Source organism: Pteronotus mesoamericanus, unplaced genomic scaffold (assembly GCF_021234165.1).
Source record: "Pteronotus mesoamericanus isolate MK-2021 breed Mesoamerican mustached bat unplaced genomic scaffold, CSHL_Meso_final contig_1176, whole genome shotgun sequence".
Classification (NCBI taxonomy): domain Eukaryota; kingdom Metazoa; phylum Chordata; class Mammalia; order Chiroptera; family Mormoopidae; genus Pteronotus; species Pteronotus mesoamericanus.
Window position 1 is genome coordinate 24,298 of NW_026555035.1, and position 15,667 is coordinate 39,964.

A 15,667-nucleotide genomic window follows, 5' to 3' on the forward strand; every position below is an offset into this window, starting at 1 on the left:
ATTGTTCAAAAACAAAAGGTAAACAAAAACAGTCTTGTGCTTCCTGTTGTCCAGTCCCATAGCCTGGGCTGGCCCAGGAGGGGCTCAAGTGGCCGTGTTTCCAAGACCTCCTCCCTCACTAAGGCCTAGGAGCAGCTGAGCAAAGGGCAGGCACGAAGGCCCTGCCCAGGGCCCAGGCCAGGTTGGCCTTCCCCTTCTGACCCCACTGAGGCTCAGCAATGGAGCTGAGGGTCCTGCAGGTGTTTCCAGAGCCAAACGCTGTCCTGAGGTGTGAGGGGTCGCACCAGCAGCAGGTCGCGGAAAGCACAGGGGTCAGCCGGGCGGTCTGCTGGCCAGGCTGTGAGGAAGCCTTTGTGGGCCCTGGGCACCAGGCCCAGAGCACGGAAGCACAGGCCAATGTAGACGTCGTTGAAGGGGAACGGTGCCACACGGGCCGCCGCCTGCAGTAGCCAGGGTGCCAGGCGCCCAGCGATGATGTAGCCACCCCCGCTGGCATAAGCCGGGTAGTCACCTTCAAAGAAGGATCCAGGCACATAGAAGGGCCCTCCAGGCTTCCGGAGGGGCTTGGCCTGGGTAAAGACCTCACCCAGGTAGAGGCCTCGGGCCCAGCTGGCTGGCAGGGCCCGCAGGTAGTCGAGAAGGGCAGGAGTGTGCACAAAGGCATCATCCTGAGCTTGTAGGACAAAGCTCACTCTGGGGCAGTGGTGGATGAGCCAGGAGAGCAGCAGCAGGTCCTTGAGTGTCTCATTGAAGGGAACATCCAAGAAGTCCCAGAGCAGCAGGTCCCTATAACGCCGGCTCTCCCAGGCCACCAGAGGGCCAAGGTCAGGGCCTCCCTCACCCACTGGGGACCCCAGAAGGAAGAGCAGCCGAATTCCAGGAGCGGGACCACCCCAGGTCTCCCTCACAGCCTGTCGTTCAGCGAAGCGCCCTGGTTCCGACTTGATAGCCAGTAGCAGGTAGGGGATGTCGGTTTCCCCACAGCTGGGCACTTGGCCACTGTCACCTTCAGGCAGCCACCGAGGGAAGTTCCGGCAAGCTGCTGACAGCAGGAAGCGGCGGAGGTCCTCGGGGTAGGAGGTGAAATCGGGTACTTCGGCAGCGGCGGCAGCTCCCCAGGCCCAGCAGCCCCCCGCCTCAGTGCTGTCCCCACTGGGCAGGGCCCCCAGCCTCCACTGTTGCTGGTTCCAGTAAGCTGAGGACAGTGGGCTAGTCTGGCCCAGACGGGCTGAAAGGTTCGCCGGCAGGGTGGGCTCGGGACTGGCGGGCGGGAGGACTGGCAGGGTGCCCTGGGGTCCCAGGTAGGCCTTGCTCAGCCGAGACTCTGATGTCCACTCGATGTACACTTTGAGGCCCAGGAGCGTGAGCAGTGCTGACAGGCAGAGAAGGCACTTGGGACAGCGCATGACCCGGCCCAGGGAAGGAGCGGCCACGGGGGCTGCAGGGGAGGCAGACAGCCCTTTGAGTGCAGGGTGGGCCTTCACAGTCCCCACCAATCCCTGTGATGGCCTCTTAGTCCCAGACCCTAAACCAGCCCCCAACCAAGACCCTTTTCTCTTCCCCTATTCCTGGACCCGGAATCCCGGCTCCAGTCCCATTCCAACATCTGCTTTTTTCACTCAGCCCAACTCCTTCCACCTGCCTGTTCCCCACTCCCCCATTCATCCGCCTCACCAGAAATCAGGATCTCTGGGGTCAGCTCCTTTGTATCACAGAAATCCAAGCTCCCTGTACCCAGCTGTCCCCACCCTGAGGACTGGGGAGCCAGGGTATGCACCCTTCTTTTTACCTCTGGGTCTGGCTCTGGCGCCCCAGGCGTCTGGTCAGGCCCTCCCAGCTCCCTCCCTTGTGCTCTGGTCCGGCAGCTGTGGCTGTGTCGTTCTTCAGCGCAGCCCAGCCCGTCAAGAGGGGCGGGGCGGGGCGGGGCGGGGCTGGGCGGGGAGCAAGGAAGGCCTCCGGGGCCCGGGCGGTGCCGAGGAAGGGGGAGGAGTGGGGGAGAGCAGGAGACCAACTTGAGAGATGGGGCTCTGGCGTGTTTGGGCTGGTTTTCTGGTGAGCCAGGGAAGGGTGCAGGATTGGCTGCAGAGACGGGGCACTGGGCGAGGCCTGGCAGGGGAGAACCAGGGGCTTGCGGAGAGTCCCAGGGAGGGTGAGAGCGAGAGCCAGGCCTGAGCTGGGGCTGGGTAGTGGTGGAATGGCCCAGGGACAGGCACAGTACAGTCCCAGTGGCAAAGCGAGAGGCGAAGGGCTGGTGCTCGGTCACAGGAGGCGGTGGAGAATGTGCTGAGAGGGAATGGGTCAGCCTGCCAGAGATGGTGGGGGCGGGAGAGTGTCGCTGCCCAGAGTCAGGGTGGGTAGAGGAGGTGGGTAGAGGTGAGGAGGGGAAGAGACAGGGAGACCCTCAGGGGCAGGCGGAAAGGAAAGACGAGATGGACTTGGGGGTGCAGAGGAGAGCACTGCAGGGAGAGAGTGGGGACAAGGGGAGAGAAATGGAGACAGTGAGCCAGAGATAAGGGGGGGACTGGAAGCCCCTGTGGGGGAAAATGGAGGGGAAGATTTAGAGTAGGGACTCCAATGGGGTCAGAAGAGGGAGCCAGCGAACAGAGCCAGATCCGGGGAGAGGAGGGGAAAGGAGCCAGGGAGGAGCAGGAGAGAACCAGATGGAGGGAGAAGGGGCAGGCACAGAGGGAGCCTTGGAGCGAGCGTCTCTGCACATCCATCCCCTGTGGCGCCTGCTGCCTGACCAGCAGGGCGTAACCCATTCCTAGGCCGCAACCCAGCCCACACTGCACAGGGACTCTTGAACATTCACATCCAGCCCCCCAGGGACAGGAGAGGGTGTCTACCTGTGTTTACATCGATGCTCTCCCAGGGCTTCTGCTGTCTGGGGAGGCAGGCAGGTGGGGCCTCCTCATCCCAGACCTCCTGGAAGGGGGTCAGGCACTAAGCCTGGCCTGACCTCTTTCACCTGACCTGAGGCTGGGGAGGACTGTGTTACAGATTGTCCGTCCGTTAACAGCAGCAGTTGATTATCTGTCCATTGCTGACTTTCTCCTCCTAAGTTTGAATAATGGAGCCCATGGGACCAGTTGGAGGAAGACAATGTGGAGGAAGTAGGGAATGATAATGGACTAAAAGCTAGGGTGGGAAATGACAGCCAGGGGCTGGGGCCAAGGGCCTAAGCACCCATGGTGGGGGTCCAAGCCCACCTCCTTTGGGGCTGGGAGCGAGGGGTCTAGGCCCTCTGAGCTCTTTTGGCTCAGCTAGCTACTCCCAGGGCATGCAGGTTCTCTATAGGGGGCAATACCCCTCCTGGGAGTGTTTGGGAATCTCAGAGGGCACAATTTTGGTTGCTCTGTGCATTAGTCTGGGTCCAATCAGGAGGCAAAGCATACAGCAATGGGAACAGGGAAAGGTGAATATCAAGAATGACTTGAAGTGCCTTCTTGTGGAAGAGTTGGGGCTGGGGGAGACATGCAGAGCATGGTCAACCAGCCCAACATCCCCACTAAGCCTGTGGACGCCTTCTGGCTTCTGGCCTCATTAACTGTAGGCCACTGTTGAGTCCAAGGCACCCAACTGAGGAAGCTGTTAGAACCACACCCAGCTACACAAGCTAACTCATTAAATCCAGAATGTCTAAGTACCCTGGACCAGTGAACCTGGCCCCCGTTTACACCCACCCTCACTGGTGTCACACCCTTAAAACCCACCCATTTCCCCGGGTTTCTGGCTGTACATGTATTTGAAAGTCTTGCAATCCTTCTAGTGTACGAGCTCTTGCCTCCTGGGTCATAATGACCGTACTTCCCCCGCATTCTTTCTCCAACTGGTCGCATGGGCTCCTTTATTCAAACTTGGGAGAAAATCAGCACTGGACAGATAATCCTAGCGGGGGCATGCTGAGGTTTGACCCCAGGTATGTACGGGGTCACTGGTACAGGGTACTGATATTCTTTCACTTTAGGAAGCTGGGAATTCCACCATCATTGACCTGCAAACTTCAATGCTGTATTGTATTTTCAGTACTATCTGCCCTGCGGCAGAACTTTTGGGGGCTGTTACAGAAGTGCTCCAGTCCTGATTGTGACTTAGTGTGCGGTGACAGACCTGAGCTTGTCCTTGTCTATCTGTAAGCACTCAAGGGCACTGCAAAGAATCTGCCCAACACCTATCTTTAGAATGGTCATTACTGCCACAACAGTCAAGTGCTGCTGCCAGAGGGGCTCCTGGGCATGTGCTTCAGCTGGCGCTTCCTCACAGCAAACCCCGTGACGGCCTGATGTGAGGCCACGGCATGCTATGGACTTTCGGCACCTGACCCCTAAACCCCATCTCTGTGAGGCTATCTCCCGGAACACTCTGAATACCAATGCTGTATCAGGATCCAATCAGGAGAGGGGAAAAAAAAGAAACCACAGTAATTTGAATAGGGAAAGTTTAATATAAAGAATTATTGATTTCAACAGCGAATTGAAGTGGTGAAGGATTCATTGGTAAGGTGCCTTGGAATTTACTGGAAATGTTGGGCTGTGGTGGAGAGTCATGCACAGGGAGGTGCCTCCGTGGAGGGCCCCCTCGGGGAAACTGTGAGGTGGGGCAGGAAGCCCGGGGAGGCTGCTGACCACCTGGCACTGGAGAAGCTACATGTGCTGCAGGAGCCACGGAGCAAGCACACGTGAACAGGAACTCCTGCAATGTCTCTCAAGCGCCTCCTACTGACAAAGCTTATGCAAGTTAGTGAAGGGAAAACATTTCAAAGGCCCAAATCAGTTTTCACAATGTAGACAAAAATGCTGAGCTTGAACCTGAATTCAGTAAACAGGAACACCACAGGCCTTGGAGCGCTACTGCCTAGTGAGTATGGGCCATGGATGCTGCACCCTGCAGTGAGCTGGCTCGTCCCACACAGAACCGCCATCCTCATGGAATGCAGGAAACAGCAGCACACCTAAGTAAGGATAATCTGAGAGCAGCCTCTTGGCACAGTAGTGGGCAATGTGGGGAGGCCACCAGGGGAACGAAGCTTCTTGTGGCTACTTGCATTCGGGAGTCCTTACCTGCCCCAGGCCTGGGGAGGCAGGAGGAGGTTATTCTGGAACTAGGAGAGGTGTGTGGGAAGGGCTGCCTGACAGGATGAAAGGAGCTGTGACCTTCAGCCAGGCACCTATGAGGTGGGGACCACATGCTGTCCTTCCCGACCTGCCAGCGCCACACCCCTCATGCCCCCCAACCCTTATGATGAGTAAGCCCAACTGGAAGCCTCAGAGAGAGAACTGTAAGATACTCAACACAGCCCCGCTGAGATCCAGCTCGATGGGGTGGGGGTCAGAGCCTAGGCAGGGATGGGGCTGGCTGTGTCCTGAGGCTGCTTCTCTGGCCTCGACTTCAGGCCGTGAGCCCACTCAGCCCCTAGAACCTCGCAGTTGGGCAGCATCTCCTCCACCAAGATCCGAGTGAGGCCCGCGTTGGACACAGCAGGGAGGTCTGAGATGTCCAGCCTACGGAGGTTCCTGAGAGGAAGTAAGAAAGGGGGAGGCCGCATGAGAACAGCATCTCTATGAGAGTATATGGAGGGGTGCACCAGTCCCCACTCAGTCCCTAGCTTCTTGAAGTAAAAATTTTTAACTGCCCAGAAAATGTTAGAGCTGTCCCAGTCTATGAAATTCACCTTGCTAACTGCAAACAGGCACCTCTGGGTCCTATGATTCTGCAAAAATGTAAATATCATGGAGTTTTCACTAAGGCCAAAAGGAAGAAAAACTAGTAGGAGTCCTTTAATTTCCCCAGAGACTCACTGCCACTGCTCATCTGTGCTTACCCTCCACAAACACTCTAGGTTTGTCATGGAGGCAGGGAGACGGGGAACTGCCTGACACAGCCCCCTCCCCGCTTTCCCGTTTGTGAGCTGGGTGGGAGCCCCTGCCCTAGCTTGGGGGCGCCCAGGCTGAGCTGAGATCTCACCGGAGGTGGTGGAGGCAGGCGAGTCCCCGTTCGGAGATTCGGGGGCAACCTGCCAGCGAGAGCTCTTGCAATGAGTCGGCCAGCTGGTAGAGACGGCTGAGACACCAGTCATCCACATGGGGACAGCGCTGCAGCGACAGGAACTGCAGCTCCTTTAGGGCCACTGTAGGGGCGAGAGCGCAGATGGCATTGAGGCCTTTCTGAACCCACCACGAAAGGGAAAATGCAGAGCCTTGCCCAGCTCTACCCCATCCACTCTACTCACAGAGGTTACCCAGGCCCTCATAATTGATGGCACAGTCACTGGCATCCACAGACTCCACAGGTACAGCCTGGAAATTCACCAACTCCAAAAAAGAGGGGCGACGCCCATGGGACCGAATCCACTCCTTGCCCTGGAACCTGGAAAGCAGGGAGAGAAGGGGTGCCAGTGGGTTCCCTGCCTGTCCCCAAGCCTGCAGCCTCTCGAGAGCACGCCCCAGCCCCGTATAATACAGCAATGGTATTGTGTCTGTGCACTTGTTCTACAGCCCTGTTTGAAGGGATGTAGATGTCTAGTCTCATTAGATGCCCTGATAATCCCAAAGATGGACTGTTTGGCCAATTTCATGCACCTGGAAGCTGAGGGCTACAGACATTACTGATAATGTAAGAGAAAAGAGCTACAATATATGAACCTTTGTAGATGGGCAAAAGTTGAGACATTTTCAGACATGTACACCGCTTCTAAGGAAGGTGCTGGAGGAAGTGCTCAAACCAAGTACAAATTCTAATTAGAACAAAGTGAGAGGTAGGTGAAGTCTACATAAATTGTGCTTTTCAAAAAAGAAGGAAAAGGGGGAAAATCCCCAAAGGTTGGAGGAAGTAAGGGGGCCCTGGCTGGTGTGGCTCAGTGGATTGAGTGCCAGCTTGCAAACCAAGAGATTGCCAGTTCTAGTCCCAGTCAAGGCACATTCCTGGGTTGCAGGCTAGGTCCCCAGTTGGGGGCATGGGAAAAACCACCAAAAGATGTTTCTCTCTCTCTCCTTCTCCCTCCCTTCCCCTCTCCCTAAAAATAAATAAAATTTTAAAAAAAATAAAGAAGGGGGAAGGAGGAGAGAAAAAGAAACTAGTATTTATTGAGCACATGTGCAGTGCCAGATCTTGCTACTAGTGTTTACATTGCAAGATGTGTTTGCAGGTTAGCTACAGCTACCATTTCACTTTACAGATGACAAAACCGAAGCTCGGGACCAAGCCGGAAGCCACACAGCCAGTAGGAGGCAGAGACTGGTGGACTCACAAGGAAGCCTGCCTGACTGAAGAGCCCGAGGCTGAGAGGATGTGTGGCGTCCCCCAACCCCCCGTTTTGACACCTTTGCTGTCATACTTGACTGCGCCTCCCTGCTTCAGGACGAAATAGGCACCTGCGATGTATGGGCCGTATCGCTCCTTGATGTAGGTGAAGGATCTGCCAAGAGAACAGTTACTGAGGGTAAGGCCTGGGGAGCACCACACCCCATGGCATGCTGCGGTCTGCTGAGAGAGTCAGAGTCCACGGCATCAGGACAGACAGACAAACAGATAGACAGACTGAGTCAAGCTGCAAATATTCATTGAGGGCCTATTAAGCTGGGCACTGGGGCAGGGGAAGTGGTGACCAAGGCGGGTAAGTGTCTCTGCCCTTCTGAAGTTATTTTACAGGGAGAAACAAACAAGCCAGGAAGAGCAAATTTCAGACTATCAATTCCAGGATGAAAGTAAAACGCAAGCACTAAAGAGTGGCTTCAGTCAGGGATGCCGTTGGAGGAAGCGGATTTAGTTCAGTTGATAAGAAATGCTTCTTGGAGGAGGTGACACTTCGGGGAAGTGGTGGGTGAGTGATGGGAAGGAAAGCAGAGGTCAAGGCACGAAACTGCCAGGCCAAAGGAACAGCTAGTGCAAGAGTCAGGGGCTTGAGCCCTGGCTGGTGTGGCTCAGTGGACTGAGTGCTGGCCTGTGAACTGAAAGGTTGGTGGTTCAATTCCTAGTCAGGGCACATGCCTGGGTTGTGGGTCATGTCCCCAGCTGGGGGTGTGCGAAAGGCAACCGATGGATGTTTTTCTTGCACATTGATTTCCCTCTCCCTCTCTTCCCCTCTCTCTAAAAATAAAAATCTAAAAAAAAAAAAAAAAAAAAAAAGAGACCCAGAGGCTTGAATTAGGATGAATAAAAAGCAATAAAGATGTCATGGTGCAAGGGTGAGGGGAGTCCCTGGCGGGCCTCTCAAAGCTCAGTAGGTACCAGGTTTTAGGCTTTGGAGTTTAGCTTTTGTTCTAGTTGAAGTTGGAAACCATCTGAGGGTTTCAAACAAGGTGATAATGTTCTCTCTTTTACTTTCTTAAGAGTCCTTTGGCTGCTTTGTAGCCTATTAATAGACTACAGGGGGCAAAAGTGACCAGTACGATTACTGCAGTAATCAAACCATAAAATGAAGGGGCTCAGCCCTGGCTACAAACAATGAAGGAGGTAGGAAGTGGTCGATTTGGGATAGTCTAGTATATTATTGATGGAGTAGATGTAGAAGGCAGAGAAGCAAAGACAGGAATCAGGGATGACTTCTTAGAATTTGGCCTGAACAACTGGGTGGGCAGTGGTGCTGTTTACTGTGATGGGGAAGGCTTGGGGGTGAGCACCCTAAGACTTTTTAGGGTGCAATCAAGGGTTTGCTGTAAACTATGTTAGGTCTGAGGTGCCAGCTAGACCAAGAGGAGCTGGTGGGCAGCAGGTTGCCGAGATGAACTGGAGTTCTTGGGACGGGTATGAGCTAGAGATCAAAATACAAGTTGGCCTGGCTAGTGTTTATTGGAAGCCACAGGGCTACCTGGGAGCGGCAAGGGCAAGATCTACGTGCTGGCCAGTGAGGCCACAGCAGCAGGGTCTTGCAGGCCTGGGGTTCTCACCGATTTTCCCGGTGCACCTTTGACAATCGCTTTTGGAACAAGTACTCTCTCAGAGCCTGCACGTCGTAGAAGCGGTCAGCCAGGAACTGGAGCAGCATTCTCCCCTTCCTCTGATTGCCCTCTGGGGCCAGTGCACTGCTCAGACCACGAGTGCCCTTGGGAAGCCCCTTCCATACCGGGGCCACCAGGTTCAGGGACTGGGGAGGAAGAGAGGACAGGCTGAGCCTCGGGCGCCTCCTGTGAGACAGAGCTTCACCCTTCTGTTCTGTTCTTAGTCCATGAACTTGCCTCCCCCCCCCCGTGCTTCCTGCTTCTCTGAATTCTCCTTTCAGAACTTCCAAATTCTGCGTTTGGGATTCCCAACTTTCCTTCCATGTATTCCTCCAAGCTCTTCCTCTTAATCAACCCTAAACTCTCTCTTTGGTTTATCCAAACTTTCTTGGTTTTCCCAAGTTCTCCTCCTGTCCCCTGCCCCGCCGCCTCAAATCCTTACTTTCTCTCAAAACCTCCATTATCTGACTTCTTAATTTCCCACAAATTCTCCCCTTAATTTTATCCAATTCTCCCTGGAGTCTTCGTGAATAACCTATTTATTTTCCCAAACTATAATCTTGATTTCTTTCCAAACCACCCTTAACTTACCTCATAAAACCCTCACACTCTTCCTTCAATTTCCCCTCAGAGTCTTCTCTTAGTGTGCCCCAGTTTCTTTTCCTTTAACCAAAATTGTTTCCCCCAAATCCTATTTTCCGTAAAAATTCCTCGTAAACTCCCAAACTTTTACTTTCTTACTTTAATTTTCCCTAAATTCATTCCTGCATTTTACCCAATTCTTTCTAAATTCTATGAATACCGCAAATTCTCCCCTTAATGCCCCCCACGTTCTTTCCTTCGAACTACAATATTTACCAGCCGGTGCCCTCGCCCCTCATAATCTCTTTGGTCTTCTATCAAAATTCCCAAGTCTCCCAGGAGTTCCCCTCACCTGCGTCTGTCGGCATCCTCCGCTTCGCCCGACCAACGCCTTCCCCGCCCTCTTTCTCTTTCCCTCGCAGGTCCCACTCTAGCCTGCCAACCCGCCCCCAGAGCGGGCAGTCCAATCCCTCCCTGTGATTGGCGGGGTGCGCGCTCTTCGGGCGCACTCCCTGCTTCCGCATTGGTTTCTTTCCGCTAAATGCCCGCCTCCTCTTCGTCTCTGAAGCTCCTCAGCAGCCTGCGACCCTCACCCGTCCTTCCCGGCCCCCAACAGCTACATTTCTTCACTGCCAGCACGAGGCCCAGCGGGAGGCGCCTCCAGCTGCCCCGCTCCTAATCCCTGGGCGCCGACAGAGGCCCTGAAGGCAGAGGCAGCAGGGCGGGCTTCAACTTGGAAGCTCAAGGAACTCCGGTCACCTACCGCCCTGGGCGCCGCCATCTTGTTGGGATTACAGAACCGGAAGGGGCCTGTCTTTCCTGATCCCGCCCACCTGGCTCTGTCTTCGATGTATTTTTTATAGTCACTCCTTCTTAAAGGCGCACTCGTTTTACCGTTGCAGGATTTAGGGATTTCTCATGAGTGCCGTGTCTGTAGGCCTTATAGTGGGACTCTAGCCTTCCCCTAGGCGAGGGTGAGCAGTCGTTCCTGTTTGAATACTTTCCTTCCCTCTGACTGCAGTCACAGTTCCCCTGAGCGACCCTGGTCCCCAGCTCTTACCAGTTACCTCCTTACAAAAGTGAATGATGTGCCTAAAAGCTGACTGGCATTCTTTCTCCCTGGAAAAGAAAAAGGTAGAGTGGGTGGCGAGGTTAGCCTTCAGGGTAAGAGATGGAGGTAAATTCTCAAGATTAGTACTCTGATGTGTTTGTGATTTCAGTCTGAAGTTAAAGGCTAGATCTTAGAGTGAAGATTCAATGTGAGGTCTTGCGGATAGAATCATTTATTCATTCCACAAATAATTTACTGACATGTACCACAGGGCAGGCACTGCTCTGGGTGCCGAGGTTAGCATGGTGAACAGGACAGACCCAGCCCTTCTCTCAGGGAGTCAATATTCCAGGCAAGGAGAGGGTGGATAAGAAACAAATGAATAAGCAAGATAATGTCACATAGCATTTGATAACACAGATAAAACCCGGTAACATAATAGGGGGTGACTGCGCTATAGGGCCATTGGGAAAAGCCTCTCTGAGGAGATGACATTTATGTGGAGGAAACTCAAAGATCGGGAGGAAAGTGTTCCGGGCAGAGGTTACAGCCAGTGCCAGGACCCAGAGGTGGGAGCCACCCTGCAGAGAGAGAGAGAAGCCAGAGAGGTGGGCAGGGAGCAGGCTGTGCAGGCCTGGCAGGAGCTTATTGCCTCCACAACACAGTCGTGTGGTTTAGATTTTGTGAAGATCATTTCTGTCCAGCTGAAAACAGATCTTAGAGGGCAAGGGGGGAAACGGGGGCAACAAAGAGGCTGCTGTAATCATCCAGACCAGCGGAGAACGGGGACCGGAGCAGGGATGGGGCAATGGAAACGGTAAGAAGTGCTCAGGTTATGAGTTTGTTTGGAAGGTCAAGCCAACAGCTGGAGAAACTAAAAAGATAGTGATTCCACTCATGAAAATGGGGAAACTGGGGGAGCAGCAAGTGTTCGGAAGGACAGATGTGGTAGGCTGAAAATGACCCCCTCACCCCAGAGATCTACGTTCTGATCCCTGGAACCTGTGGCTGTGTTACTTTCTATGGTAAACAGAAGGTGTTTTTAAGGTAAAAATCTTAAGATGAGGAGATGATCCTGCATAATTAAGGTGGGCCCAATGTAATCACGAGGGTACTATAAAATGGAGGCAGGAGAGTCCTGAAGATGGGAGCGATGCAGGGAAGGGGCTAGGAGCCAGGGAACGCGGTGGCTCTTGTAAACTGGGCAAGGTTAGGAAACAGAGTCTCCCCTAGGGCTTCCAGAAGGAGTCCAGCTCTGTGAACCCACTTTAGGCTTCTGACCTCTAGAACTTTAAGAGAATAACTTTGTCTGTTTTAAGCCACTAAGTTTGTGGTAATTTGTTACAGCAGCACCAGGAATCTAATACAGTGTGGTGGGTCCCTACTGAGAGTTCGGTTTTGACCATATTCACCTTGAGACATCCAGCTGGAGATGCTGGTAGGGGTCTAGAGCTCAGGAGGGGTGTCAGGACTGGAGTCAGGGACTTCGGAGCCATTGACAGGTTGATGGAATTTGAACACCCTGGACCTGACAGAGGGGCTCGAGCAGAGGGAGGCCTGCAGTGTGTTCCAACCTCTTCCCTGGCAGAGCCAAACGTTGATAGCGATAGTGTCTCTGGGCAAGTCTTGAGTCAGCAGCACTGGCTGCTCAGTGTAAGCCAGCAGCCTGCACACTGAGGCACCCCGGCTGAGGGGTCATTCTCTTGGAGCCACTCCTGGCTCCTCAGGCACACTGGTTGGGAAGCCCTGGGATAGCCTGAGCCAGCAAAGGCAAGATGCGAGCTGGGGGTTGAGGATGAGTGGTGGGAGGGACCCAGGAGAGGGCTAGACAGGAGTGGGCCAGGCATCAATTAACACAAGACACAGGGAGGGGTTAGACCTGAGAGGGGGCAGGGATGGGTGGAGTCACGCCCTGTGAACAGAGTTGAGGTTAGACTTCAGAGAGAAAAAAATGCAGATTCACACTGGAGAATGGACTTTGGGATGCTATGTCAGACCCTCCCACCCCCCTTCCATTGCCCTTTACTCCCCCCACCCCCAGATTCCCAGGGGGCTGGGTCACTCTGGACCTTGCTACTTCCTGCTCCTGGCAGCTACAGCTCAGAGACTATGGAGCTGTGGAGGCAGCTGAGGCAGGCTGGGCTGCTGTCCCAAGAGCTGGGCTCACTCCCCCGGGCCTTGACGAGTGTCCCCACATCAGGTAGAGCTGTCCAGATGTTTCCACAGGAAAACACTGAAGGTGCCAGGGAGAGTCTGCTGTGGATCTGGGAGGAGCTGGTGAGTGAGGGGTTTGGAGGGACAAGAGGCAGAGTACGGGGTGGCAATAGACTGAATGAATGAATGGGATGCATGGAAATAGAATGGGCCGGAGATTGAGAGACAAAAATTGAGAGACATGAATAGAGAAATAGAAGCGGAGACAGACAGACAGACAGACTGATACAGACCCGAAAAGTAGATACAGGAATACAGACAGAAATAGATGCAGAAAGAGAGAGACAGAAAGGGAAATCAGAGATTGAGAATAGCAACAAAGACAGAGAAACAGATTAAATATGAGAGACAGAGAGATGGGGAGAAAGGCAGAAAAATCGAGACAGAGAGAAAGGGATATGGAAAGACAGACACAGACAGGTGGAGACAGAGAGACAGATAACATGAAAGGGAAATAGGAGAAAGAGAGTTAAGAGTCAGACACACACACAGAGGTAGAAACAGTGAAGGTCAAAGAAATGGAGAGATAGAGACAGAGATCAAGAGACACTGGGAGAAGCAGAATGGAACTCAGGTCCAGGGACACGGAGAGGATCTGCCCAGGAACACATGTTACAGGTAGTAAGGTGACTAGTATAGAGACCACTGGTGTGGGATTTTGCAGTAGAGCAGAGAGATTGGGCTCAACTCCAAGTAAAGCATGGGCGAGTGGAAATTTACAGCCTAGGAGCAGCTGAGGGTCAGCGGATGGAAAATTACATCAGCAGGAAGTGGGGTTTTAGGGTAAACTGACTCAGCAGCATTCCTCTGGAAGGCAGGCCAGGGTGATCAGACATCACCTGGTGGGTGTGGAAGCATAAGGACCCCAATTAGATAAGATATGGAGAGTGTTCAGATATGGAGGATGGGGATTCTTGTTTACACTGGATTTTACAAGGAGGTGCACAGATGGGCCTAGAAGGTTCAGGAGCCTTATTAAAATGTGGTCAAACAAAGAATATTTGTCAGATTTTGAGCTGAACCTACTCCCACTCAGGTTGTGGTAGGGGGGCATGCTCTCTGGGAGGGAATGCCCATGACTCCCACTTCTGTCTGGCAGGGGAACCTCCGCAGAGTGGATGTCCAGCTGTTGGGCCAGCTGTGTACCCTGGGGCTGGAAATGGGGGTGCTTCGGGAGGAGCTGGTTGCCTTCCTGGAAGAGGAAGATGAGGAGACCCTTGAGGAAGAGGAGGAGGAAGAGCCTGAGGGGATACAAGAGGAAGGACCGATGGGAGTCTCCTGCCCAGCCCCAGGCTACCGCCTTCCTGACTTTGAGATGACTATCTGAAGCCAACGTGTTTCCCAGCAGAATATGGAATTTTATGCAAATTTATGCAAAAAGAGGGGTGATTTGCTGGTCAGAACAACCTGCAAATGTCGATTTGGAATCAACACCTGTTCCTGAGCAAGTGCTTCCTCTGAAGATGTGCAATGAGATTCAGGGATTGGCCTGTGAGCTGTGGGCATGTTGAAGATGATGTGGTTAAACTTGCAGAATAACTGCAGGTATATTTGCAGATGAGCTGCGGGAGTGTTGCCGGGGAGGAGGATCTTTGCAAGCAGAATGGAAATGCTTGCAGATGAGATTTTAGATCAAGGCCATCCACTGGCCTCAGGTGGCTACTGAGCACTTGACATTTGCTGGTCCCAACTGAGGTGCATACTAAGTGTGACATACGTGGTGAATGAAGACTTTTCAAAGGCTTAGTATCATAACAGAAATATGAACCAATAATCGTAAAAATTACATATTGAAATAATATTTGAGTATACTGTGATAAAATATTACTAAAATTAATTTTACTTGTTTATTTAAGATTTTTATGGTAAAATATACATTAAAATGAACCATTTTAACGATTTTTAAGTGTACAGGTCAGCGGTGTTAAGTACATTCACATTGTTGGGCAACCGTCACCACTGTCCAATGCCAGAGCTCCTTTCATCTTGCAAAACTGAAATGGTACCCATTAATCAGCTCTCTGTGCTACTCTTCCACCAGCTCCTGGCAACCTTCATTCTCCTTTGTGCATCCATGAATTTGACTACTGTAGGAACCTCATGTGAGTGGGATTGTTAGCATAGGTAGTTAGCTAGTTATTAATAAAGAGGGAAAACAAAGGGAATCAGACATGGAGCTTAATAAACTAGCGAGATGAATCCAAGCTTAATAACCTGGGAAGCTGAGTCAAATATTGGGCCTTCTACTAGGAAGCTATAGGTTTCACAGACATGTTTACACACTCCAGGGGACTGCTGCCCAAAGTAAAGCAGGCAGGAAAACCTCCCTGGGGGTGCCGCCCCTGATATCCTTATTACCAGAGGGAGGAGGAGGGCAAATTCCTCTGCTGAGCACATGGGTAGTAAAAATGAGATGACATAACAGAACTTTTACGCATGCACAATAGAAGCCAAAATGGCAAAACGAAGGGGAAGAATCTAGCCTGGGGAAATCCGGGAAAAGAATAGGATTTGGTAAGGGGTACAGAACCTGCTAGGTCCAGGAATGAAGCTGGTTAAGAGGAGTGCCCAACTCAGGCTTGGGAAGAGTCAGGAATTTGGTGGTTTGGTTTGCATTGCATTTGGCGGTAACTGAAAGCCAGGAAAATGTATGCAGGATTATAAAAAATCTCGGGACAGCTGCTGCTAGAGCCTGTACTCTCTCTACATTCCTGATGGTGTATTATTTCCCTTTACCACAATAAAATACTACCACTCCAGTTAAACTTCTCCATGCACATGCCCTTTGAAATTCCTTTGCTGCAACACTGCAAAACAGCCCACTTTCATCAGCAACAGGATCGTATAGTATTTGTACTTTTGTATCTGGCTTATTTCACTCAGC

General features: G+C 52.6%; 3 protein-coding genes across 3 annotated transcripts; 1 reads left to right on the top strand and 2 right to left on the bottom strand.

Annotated features, from left to right (window-relative positions):
* Positions 1-168: 168 nt before the first annotated feature.
* On the bottom strand, positions 169-1,406 carry B3GNT8 (UDP-GlcNAc:betaGal beta-1,3-N-acetylglucosaminyltransferase 8). Its single transcript, XM_054582210.1, has one exon. It carries the CDS (start codon positions 1,404-1,406, stop codon positions 213-215), a length of 1,194 nt encoding a protein of 397 aa, XP_054438185.1. The 3' UTR covers positions 169-212.
* Positions 1,407-4,335: 2,929 nt separating this feature from the next.
* DMAC2 (distal membrane arm assembly component 2) lies at positions 4,336-10,324 on the bottom strand. Its single transcript, XM_054582222.1, has 6 exons — positions 10,282-10,324; positions 8,886-9,082; positions 7,334-7,414; positions 6,230-6,366; positions 5,965-6,127; positions 4,336-5,513 (listed from the first exon to the last, which is right to left on the bottom strand). Exons 1-6 carry the CDS (start codon positions 10,297-10,299, stop codon positions 5,336-5,338), a joined length of 774 nt encoding a protein of 257 aa, XP_054438197.1. The 5' UTR covers positions 10,300-10,324; the 3' UTR covers positions 4,336-5,335.
* A 2,299-nt stretch (positions 10,325-12,623) lies between these two features.
* On the top strand, positions 12,624-14,110 carry ERICH4 (glutamate rich 4). Its single transcript, XM_054582235.1, has 2 exons — positions 12,624-12,846; positions 13,883-14,110. The coding sequence occupies exons 1-2, from the start codon at positions 12,679-12,681 to the stop codon at positions 14,108-14,110; spliced, it is 396 nt and encodes a 131-aa protein (XP_054438210.1). The 5' UTR covers positions 12,624-12,678.
* The last annotated feature ends 1,557 nt before the right edge of the window (positions 14,111-15,667 follow it).